Consider the following 11370-nt stretch of genomic DNA (forward strand, 5'->3'; position numbering starts at 1 on the left):
TTTGACATGTGTTTTTCTGGATTTTTTTGTTGTTATTCTGTCTCTCACTGTTCAAATAAACCTACCATTAAAATTATAGACTGATCATTTCTTTGTCAGTGGGCAAACGTACAAAATCAGCAGGGGATCAAATATTTTTTTCCCTCACTGTATATCAGACGGTATACCACGTGTATGACAAAACACCCCCTGGTGCCTTATTGCTTAATTATAAACCGGGTTCCAGCCCTGAATGCTGATTGGCTGAAAGCCATGGTATACTTAAGCAATAAGGCACGAGGGGGTGTGGTACATGGCCAATATAACACGGCTAAGGGCTGTTCTGAGGCACGACGCATCACAGAGTGCATGGACACAGCCCTTAGCCGTGGTATATTGGCCATATACCACAAACCCCCGAGGTGCCTTATTGTTATTATAAACTGGTTACCAACGTAATTAGAGCAGTACAAATACATTTTTTGTCATACCCGTGGTATGATATACCACTGCTGTCAGCCAATCAGCATTCAGGGCTCGAACCACCCAGTTTATAACAGACCTTATACCAGGGTATGACCCCAATTTTTTTTTACTGTTCTAATTATGTTGGTAACCAGTTTATAATAGCAATAAGGCACCCCGGGGTTTGTGGTATATGGCCAATATACCATGGCTAACAGCTGTATCCAGGCACTCTGCGTTAGGTCATACTTAAGAACGGCCCTTAGCCCTGGTACAGTATATTGGCCATATACCAAACCCCTCGTGCCTTTAATAAGGCCGAATTATGTTTTCTCTTGCAACATATTCAAATTCGTTTATTATGTCATGTCATAGTTTGCAATTATTATTATTTTGATGAAAACCGAATTGTGCTTCTAACATCATTACAAGTTACGTCAATATTCCTTCTTAATTGGCTCGATAACGTTATGTAAAAAGGGTTTATTGTATAAATATGGCAACTGCTCTCTTGCTGTGAAAAAAAAAAGGGTTTGTTTTTCAGGCCTTTTTGTCAGGATTAAGTGCTCATTGTTACATTTTAATAGGACCTGGCAACCCTGGACAAATTTAGCCGCGCCCCCCATTCTGTGTCCAGATCACCCCGCAGGAACATCGCCGGACCTGAATAACTTATTGGCCCCTACCGTCCACTCCTTCTGGACGTTCTGCCAGGCCTAGACGGTTTTGGCGAGGACTACAGTGGGGGTTGTTAGCTAGGTAGCTTGAATAGTTAACGTTAGCTATAGGCATTTGGTATGACATGTGCCTGTGGTCCAAATACCTTTGTGCTTGATTGTGTTACTAGCTAGCTACAGTAGCTATTGAGTCACTCTCGGATTTGGAGGGACAGTTATTTACAACAACATAGCTAGCTACGTGTCTTACTAGTTAACGTTAATGCTTTGTTACCATAATGTTAGCTTGCTAGCCAGTTTATTGCTAGCTTGTGCCTGTATGCCAATAACTAGCTAGCCATTGCTAACTTATCCAGCCATCTTACGTTAGCAATTTAGCAAGGTGTTTTAGACCAGACTACAGACAGGTTAGCTTGGCTAGCTAATCACCTCCTTGTCACCCTGTTTGATTTGATAGATGCACAGGCTAGTTTGAAGGCTAGCTAGGCAGGCAGGTGGCTCTTTTGGATTGTTTGATCTGCCAACTGCATTAAGTCACTCTTCTGGAGACGGCAAGTTGGGATCAATAAGCTTAACGCTGGTTACGATAAAAACTTTATCTAGCAATCAAATTATTCTCTAAAACAAAACATGGCCCCCAAAAGAAGACCAGTGCCCCTAAACATCACTCCCACTGGTGGTGAGGGAGGATTGTCCACCTCTACGACCATCACTGCTGCCTCAGGGTAAGTGTAATTGTTCAGCAGATACACTTCAAGTCAACCTCTACTTTCAAAGTCTTAACCATGATCTAATTCATCCCCCAATCCTCCATCCCTTCCTCTCAGGGCTAACCTGGAGGCCCTACAGAAGAAGCTGGAAGAGTTGGATCTGGATGAGCAGCAGAAGATGCGCTTGGAGGCTTTCCTTACCCAGAAAGCCAAAGTGGGCGAGCTGAAAGACGACGACTTCCACCGCATCTGTGAGCTGGGCGCTGGCAACGGAGGCGTGGTGAACAAGGTGTGCCACAAACCCTCAGGCCTGGTCATGGCCAGAAAGGTAAGTGGTGTGAATTCTGTTGCCAGTATGAAGTAGACACCCCCGGAGTATGAAGGACACCCCCCGAAGCATTTTCTTAGGGTGTTTTCACATATAGTACTCTTTCAAATAACTGATCTCAGTCCTCTTTAAAGTGAACAGTGAGGTAAAACAAAAAAAGCTAAATAACTCTTCTCTTTTTATTCACTCTGCAATTGCCTTTGAATGAGGACTCAACTATTTTGTGGTCAGAGTCCTCTGCATTCACATTGCTATGTTTAGAAAGGAACCAAGATCTTTTTCCGATAGACACTCAATGCACTCTGGGTTTTTACAAAGTGCAGGACAAGCCATTCCATCAGAACATGTTATCTGACAGCTTAAAACAATAAAAAACATTTTACTGAAAAAACTTTTCATCTGCACAGTTTTTCCAGTAAATGTTTTTTTGTTACAGTAGTAGTCCTTGTACATAGAGTTCTATGGTTTTGTTAAACTTTGAAATCAATGGTTTTTGTTTGGTATACATTATCATATTGCTTACACCTGTCTGATCCTTATGGATTTGGAAGCATTTAGGAGAAGAGTATAGGGGTTGATTTCAGACTAGACACTTATCTGTCCTGCTAGTGTAACCAGTGTGAAATGGCTAGCTAGTTCACGGTGCGCGCTACTAATGTTTCAAACGTTGACGTCACTTGCTCTGAGACCTTGAAGTAGTTGTTTCCCTTGCTCTGCAAGGGCTGCAGGTAATGTGGAGCGATAGATAATGATGCTTCTTGGGTGACTGTTGTCTGTGTCCCTGGTTCAAGCACAGGTTAAGGCAAGGAGAGGGACGGAAGCAACACTGTCAGTTACACTAACAAAGCAATTAGACTGCCATTTTGATTCAAAACCAGCGTAGCCTACTCATGGCTACTAGTGTTGAGACAAAGCTGTATAGATTTTTGGTGTATGTATTGTATTCATCCCTCCTCCCTCCTCTCCTTAGCTAATCCATCTGGAGATCAAGCCAGCCATCAGAAACCAGATCATCAGAGAGCTACAGGTGCTGCTTTTGTTGTGATTTAACTTCAAATTAAAATAAATGTAGTACTCCACAATGGTAAATGTTTTATTCACTGTTAGGGATATTTAAATATCTCAACATTATCAATCATTTAGTAAAATAATTTTTTGAATAAGGCTATTCCCCTATGTGTTTGTAAACCCCCCCCCCTCTCTGTTTCCCTCAGTTGCTACATGAGTGTAACTCACCCTACATCGTTAGTTTCTACGGGTCCTTCTACAGCGATGGAGAGATCAGCATCTGCATGGAACACATGGTGAGGGAGGGGGAGAGAATGGGGGGGATGGAGTGGGGGTGAGAGAGAGTGCCTTTCAAGAGCAAGGGAAATATTTTGTAGGACTAGGGGGAGATGGTGAAGTTGCAAATGCGATGCAGGTAGACTCAGACCGTGACCTACTGTGAACTGTTGATGTATGGTAGTGAGGTGGTTGTGAGTGAGTGGCTCTCCTCTCTCCCTACAGGATGGGGGCTCCCTGGACCAGGTGCTGAAGGAGGCCAAGAGGATCCCTGAGGAGATCCTAGGGAAAGTCAGCATCGCTGTGAGTATCAATAAAGCAGCTAGGATGAAGATATAGCCTAATGATATTTCCAGTAAGAAAGGTGGCTAGCTTTCCAATGCCATTTTAAGAGAAGACTTACCCAAAACATTTTGTCCTCGTCTTCACAGGTTCTAAGAGGGTTAGCGTATCTACGAGAAAAACACCAGATCATGCACAGAGGTACACGTTGATTTATGTTATACAGTTTGATTTACAAACTGGATAGTTACAGTGTAGTTAGATTTGTGTCCCTGCCTTTTGTCTTTTTTGTGTGTAGTTGCCTAGACGCACTAACATCCCCTTCCTGTCCCCCAGACGTGAAGCCCTCTAACATCCTGGTGAACTCTCGTGGGGAAATCAAGCTGTGTGACTTTGGTGTGAGCGGCCAGCTCATAGACTCCATGGCCAACTCCTTCGTGGGAACACGCTCCTACATGTCGGTGTGTACACCTCCTCTCTCATAGTGTGTGTGTGTGAGAGTGTACGTGTGTGTGTGTGTGTAAGCCTCTGTGTAATCCATTTATCTCTGTGTCTCTAACCAATAGCCGGAGCGATTGCAGGGCACCCACTACTCAGTTCAGTCAGACGTGTGGAGTATGGGTCTGTCTCTGGTGGAGCTGTCTATCGGCCGGTACCCCATCCCCCCTCCGGACGCCAAGGAGCTGGAGGCCATCTTCGGACGGCCCGTCATGGATGGTGCCGAGGGAGACATGCACAGCAGCATCTCACCCCGACCCAGACCCCCCGGGGGCAGACCTGCCAGCGGTGAGAACACACACACACACAGTATATCCTCCAGATGGAGCGAATTAACATATTTGTACAATTGATCTCAGTAATGTTTGACTGTCTTGCAGGCCATGGTCCTGCGATGGCCATCTTTGAGCTGCTGGACTACATTGTCAACGAGGTGAGCACTGCTGAGGATACCACCCCCTAATTGGCCATAGAATAATACAAATTATTGTCATGGAACGTTTGGTGCAAAGCAAAAATATGACCAAACTCTATATCCATGTCATAGTGTATAGATGGGCTAGTTTTTTTTAATTCTGATCATCTTTTTGTTCCAGCCTCCCCCCAAACTGCCCCATGGAGTATTCACTTCTGATTTCCATGACTTCGTGACTAGATGGTGAGTACCCTTCAGTCTGAATGATTTATGAATACAATGTCTTGATTTATTGAATTTATTTGGGTAAAAACATATACATATATACAACAAGATGTACAATGAATTCCCAGAGGATAGCACTTAACCCTTTACACTCGTGGGAATTGGCCTATATGGATGGGGCTAAATTGAAATGTTTCCTACAGAAGAAATATGAAATGCATAAGCATGGTAGCAATTGAAAGGGAACAGTTTGGAGATTATGGGACAATTATTAGACCAAAGTTGAGGACACAACAATTCACCTGACACAAGACTGAATCCAAACAATACACTTCATTTTATGTGCATTATACATTTTATTGTACTTTTCGGCGCATTTGCTGATAACTAAATCTGAAAATACTCTGAATAAATTCAGTAATATGATAAGAATATTCCTGGAAAATGTGGGGTAGGTGCAACATATTTTTAGTTGTTGCAAGGGTTTGAATGAGAGGACTAACTGCTGTCTCCAAGTGGCCACACACCTCTCCAAAGTGTGCACAGCTAAGTTATAAAATACGATCTTACAGTGTTAGGCTTTCACAGGGCAATTCAGAGAAACCGATCGTCATTTTGGTGCGCATAAAATGGAGTCATGCGTGTATTCAGGTGCGTGTTCCGCAGCAAAGGGCGGCAGGTAGCTTAGTGGTTAAGAGCGTTGTGCCAGTAACCGAAAGGTCGCTGGTTCTAATCCCCGAGCCGACTAGGTGAAAAATCTGTCGATGTGCCCTTGAGCAAGGCACTTAACCCTAATTGCTCCTGTAAGTCGCTCTGGATAAGAGCGTCTGCTAAATGACAAAAAAAAAAAAAGTTATTCACAATAGACTAACATAGGCTCATTCTGTTCAGAACCACTCTGGGTATGACACCATGTCTTCTTATAACTGTACATCAAAGATGGTGATTGTAAACGTTGACGTTGTATATGACATGAGTTTGATAATACGGAAGTAAATGTGAAGTGTATATTTGGACTCACGGGTGTTTGGCCTGCTAGTATGACATCAAAGCCATTATTATAATCCTCAACGTCTCATCTTTCAAAATACATAGAGTCCTCTTAATTTACAGCCTTTCCTTCACTCAGACAACAAAACAGTTTCAAAAGTTGCCCAATTAGCGGCAGGGATGGGGGCAACTTCTTGTCGGGTGCTCAAGTTCAGAAAGGCTGTCAGCCAAACCCATACAGCGCTGTCAAGCGCAGAGCCTGAGCTCTGACGTCATTTGTAGCATGTTCCTGTACAGCCACTGTCCCAATTTAGGCACACGTCGGGGCCATAATCTGCAATATCCAACCCGTATACGGGTATGAGTATAAAGGGATACAAGTATGAAGTAAAACACCCGTTTCCAAAGTGGTCCTCAACATTAGAAGTCATTAGATCTCACTGCTTTGTTAGAGATCTATGAATTTACTGCGACTTTCTTGTGCATCCTCAGTCTCATCAAGAACCCAACAGACCGGGCTGACCTGAAAATGCTGATGGTGAGTTTTGTGCTTTCTTATTAACTGCCTCACTTATAACAACCAGAGAAATAGACAGGATATATATTTCACAGTACATGCTGAAGCCACAGATGTAGTTTTGTACTGAGCCATGTATCTCTGTTGTGTTTGTTTCAGAACCACACGTTTATCAAGCGCTCGGAGGTAGAGGAGATGGACTTTGCTGGCTGGCTCTGTAAAACAATGGGGCTGAACCAACCCAGCACTCCCACACGCACTGCAGACTAAACACACACACACGCATGCAGCGGCCTGAACACGCATACAGACTAATGGACACACACATAGACACACACACACATATATATATATATATATATATATATATATATATATATGACAGCAACAACAAAAAACTTTCCTTGTCAGCCACCTTTCCTCTCTTAGGTGATCCTGGTATGAATTGGCCCTAGTCATTCCTCTAACTATGTCAGAAACAAGCCCACAGTTACAACCTTAATCAACATTGCTTCAATGGTGTGGTTAGGGCAACCCCTCATTCTGTTGTCAGATTCCCCTGTCAGATTCCATCAAAGCGGTCTGGCTGTTGTAGTCTGCATTATCAACAGTGTGGCCTCAGGGAGCTTCATTACCCTGGACGAGCAGACTTAAGGTGTAAAATAGGCCTGGTCAGAGGTAGAGGCTTTAGATATACAGACTCAAGAGGTGAACTCTGAGTTAACAATCTTCACGGTTGCCATGTTGGCACCAAAAGTTTGGGATTTTACATATTTATCTACAGTGCCTTTAGAAAGTATTCACATCCCTTGACTTTTTCCACATTTTGTTGTTACAGCCTGAATATAAAATGGATGCAGTCGAGATTTTGTCTCACTGATCTGCACACAATACCCCATAATGTCAGTGGAATTACGTTTCTACAAAATTAATTTAAAATGAAAAGCTGAAATGTCTTGAGTCAATAAGGAAGTTCAGGAGTAGAAATGTGATTAACAAGTCACATAATAAATTGCATGCACTCACTCTTTGTGCAATAATAGTGTTTAACATGATTTTTACAATTATCTGTAAGGTCCCTCAGTCGAGCAGTGAATTTCAACCACAAAGACCAGGGAGGTTTTCCTATGGTTCGAAAAGAAGGGCACCTATTGGTAGATGGGTATAAAAAAAAAAACGGACATTAAATATCCCTTTGAGCATGGTGCAGTTATTAATTTTACACTTTGGATGGTGTATCAATACATCCAGTCACTACAAAGATACAGGCGCCCTTCCTAAATCATTTGCTGGAGAGGAATTTCACCATGAGGCCAATGGTGATTTTAAAAGTTACAGAGTTTAATGGCTGTGATCAGAGATAAATGAGGATGGATCAACAACCTTAACATAAAATGACAGAGTGAAAAGAAGAAAGCCTGTTCAGAATAACAAATATTCCAAAACATGCATCCTATTTGCAAGAAGGCACAAAAGTAGTACTGCAAAAAATGTGGCAAAGAAATGTACTTTTTGTCCTGAATACAAAGCGTTATGTTTGGGGAAAACACAACACATCACTGAGTACCACTCTTCATATTTTCAAGCATGGTGGCGGCTGTATCTATTATGGGTATGCTTGTTATCGGCAAGGACTAAGGAGTTTTTTAGGATAAAAAGAAACAGAATAGAGCCAAGCACAGGCAAAAGCCTAGAGGAAAACCTGGTTCAGTCTGCTTTCCAACAGACACTGGGAGACACATTAAACCTTTCAGCAGGACAATAGCCTAAAACACAAGGCCAAATATACACTGGAGCTGCTTACCAAGATGACATTGAATGTTCTTGAGTGGCCTAGTTACAGTTTTGACTTGAATCGGCTTGAAAATCTATGGCAAGACTTAAATGGCTGTCTAGCTATGATCAACAACCAACTTGACAGCTTGATTCATTTTTTTCAACGAATAATGGGAAAATATTGTACAATCCAGATGGCAAAGCTCTTAGAGACTTACCCAGAAAGACTCACAGCTGTAATCGTTGCCAAAGGTGATTCTAACATGTATTGACTCAGGGGGTTGAATACTTATCTAATCAACAACAACAAAAATATATAAAAATGTCCACTTTGACATTAGAGTGTTTTGTGTAGATCGTTGACAAAAAATGACAAATCAATTTTAATCCCACTTTGTAACACAACAAAATATGGGAAAAGGCAAGGGGTGTTGATCATTTCTGAAGGCACTGTACATTTTGCGTTGTACCAGAACCCTTTTGAGCAGAGAGGTTACGCAGAAATATACACATTGTAAAAAAAAACAGACAGACAGGAAATCAGGACACTTGACGTCACAAACTAAGCGAGACCTATTTCAGCTTCCTGAGTATGTAAAAATCTTATTTTACTTTTCTTATTTATTTAGCTTTTCAATTACATGTTTCAATCACTCTGTACAACCAAAACATCATGGGCCACAGCTGCAGTGTTTGACATTGGTCTTTTGGCAGGCCATAGGTATGGTTACAATCATGATTAGGAGTTAATGTACATGTATGTCAATACATATGAGTATGTTTACACGTCTCTATGTGTATACATATTCAGCAGAGGAGGCTGGTGGGAGGAGCTATAATGTCTGGAATGGAATCAATTGAATAGTAATAAACATGGAAACTACAGCCTCCTCTGATATTCAGATATGTTAAGCTTATATGCATACATCAGTTTTATTTATTTATTTTTCTCTTTTGGCAGAGTGTCAATGAGATGGGTGATGATACTGAAATACTGCACTGATGATGCAACTGTGGGTGTGTTGCTTCCTGTCCAATTCTTTCACATCAGTGAAGTTTAGGGAAATGATACTAGAAGAGGATGCCATTTAGACTATTGAGATGCAGCCCTAGTGTCTGTGTCCTGGCCAGGCTCCCTCCATCCCTTTGTCTGTAGGAGAGATGCATGCCTGACCTGTGTTGGGAGATGAACACACTTTAACCAGAGTAATTCATATCTATATCTCCTAATACAGTGTTTCCAAACTCCTGTCCTTGAGTATCCCTAACAGCACACATGTTTGTTGTAGCCCCGGACAAACTCACCCTCAGAACAGCTTCAATTTGTTGCGGCATGGACTCTACAAGGCGTCAAGAGTTCCACAGGGATGCTGGCCCATGTTGACTCCAATGCTTCCCACTGTTGTGTCAAGTTGGCTGGATGTCCTTTGGATGGTGGACCATTCTTGATACACACAGGAAACTGTTGAGTGTGAAAAACCCAGCAGCGTTGCAGTTCTTGACACAAACCGGTGCATCTGGCACCTATTACCATACCCCGTTCAAAGGCACTCAAATATTTTGCCTTTCCCATTCACCCTCTGAATGGCACACATACACTATCCGTGTCTCAATTGTCTCAAGGTTTAAAAACCCTTCTTTAACCTGTCACCTCCCCATCAAATCAAAATCACATTTTATTTGTCACATGTGCCGAATACAACAGGTGTAGACCTTACCGTGAAATGCTTACTTACAAGCCCTTGACCAACAATGCATTTTTAAGAAAATAGAGTTAAGAAAATATTTACTAAATAAACTAAAGTAAAAAAAGTTACACAATAAAATAACAATAGTGAGCCTATATATAGGGGGTACCGGTACCGAGACAATGTGCGGGGGTACAGCTTAGTCGAGGTAATTTGTACATGTAGGTAGGGGTAAAGTCTGGGTGGCCATTTGATTAATTGTTCAGCAGTCTTATGGCTTGGGGGTAGAAGCTTTTTAAGGAGCCTTTTGGACCTAGACTTGGCGCTCCGGTACCGCTTGCCATGCGGTAGCAGAGAGAACAGTCTATGACTTTGGTGACTGGAGTCTTTGACAATTTTTGGGGCCTTCCTCTGACACTGCCTAGTATATATGTCCTATTGGCAGGAAGCTTGGCCCCATGATGTACTCGGCTCTACGCACTACCCTCTGTAGCGCCTTACGGTTGGATGCCGAGCAGTTGCCATACCAGGAGGTGATGCAACCAGTCAGGATGCTCTCAGTAGTGCAGCTGTAGAACTCTTTGACGATCTGGGGACTCATGCCAAATCTTTTCAGTCTCCAGAGCGTTGTCGTGCCCTCTTCATGACTTTCTTGGTGTGTTTGGACCAGGATAGTTTGTTGGTGATATGAACACCCAAGGAACTTGAAACTCTCTCTTCATCTACACTGATTAAAGTGGATTTAACAAGTGACATCAATAAGGGATCATAGCTTTCACCTGGTCAGTCTGTCATGGAAAGAGCATGAGTTCTTAATGTTTTGTACACTTAGTGTATATAAAAGCATGTATACAGCAGGGCATGGATCTGCCATGAAGGAAGTGCATTTATGTGTCCTGGGGGGGGGTTCGAGGACCTTTCGCTGCTTTCTTTGGTTATCTTTGTGTATTTCTTCTTCTCAGCAATGGTTTAAAACTGGGGATGGTTTGTACCACGTCAAAACCATCAAAAAGGTTGTTTTCATGTCATAATTGTCAATAAATGGTATGTATTGTCAAAACGGAACATAGTCTCCTTATTTTCTATAAAACTATAGAAAGCAAATGATAAAGGGCATGACATGAACTACCGGTACCTTGGGGTGTATTCACTAGGAACGAGACGGGGAGGGACCTACCTGAATTTGTCAAATACACTCTTGTTTTGGTAGCAATCATTTTGCAACTGTTTGCTACGTTGTGATATAACACTCATGATACCACTAGGGGGAAGTATAGCAATTCAGAGGCGCTCAGGATAGAAGTTGGCCTCAAACACAGATCTATGACCAGCTTACCAAGAGGGAAAACAGCAAACCTGACCTTAGATTAGTGTTTAAAAACAATTGTATCATACCCCTTCAAAGGCCACTTCAGTCAACAAATTCTCCACAGCCGACCTTAGCTATGTGCTATGGATGTTTTGGTTGTGTGTGTGCGTGTACGCTCGCGTTTGAGCATGTGTGTATGCGTGTGTCGGGGGATAAGTCTAAAGCTT

General features: G+C 42.3%; 1 protein-coding gene across 1 annotated transcript; it reads left to right on the plus strand.

The window, feature by feature from the left end:
- The first annotated feature begins 1102 nt into the window (after nt 1–1102).
- LOC311147047 (dual specificity mitogen-activated protein kinase kinase 2-like) lies at nt 1103–10893 on the plus strand. The gene is made up of 12 exons (XM_084183655.1): nt 1103–1846; nt 1949–2159; nt 3130–3186; nt 3374–3463; nt 3669–3746; nt 3875–3926; nt 4062–4186; nt 4292–4511; nt 4604–4656; nt 4820–4881; nt 6346–6391; nt 6530–10893. Exons 1-12 carry the CDS (start codon nt 1752–1754, stop codon nt 6638–6640), a joined length of 1200 nt encoding a protein of 399 aa, XP_084039781.1. The 5' UTR covers nt 1103–1751; the 3' UTR covers nt 6641–10893.
- Nucleotides 10894–11370: the final 477 nt, after the last annotated feature.

This window comes from Coregonus lavaretus (genome assembly GCF_964263955.1).
Source record: "Coregonus lavaretus genome assembly, chromosome: 19".
NCBI classification, from domain to species: Eukaryota; Metazoa; Chordata; class Actinopteri; order Salmoniformes; family Salmonidae; genus Coregonus; species Coregonus lavaretus.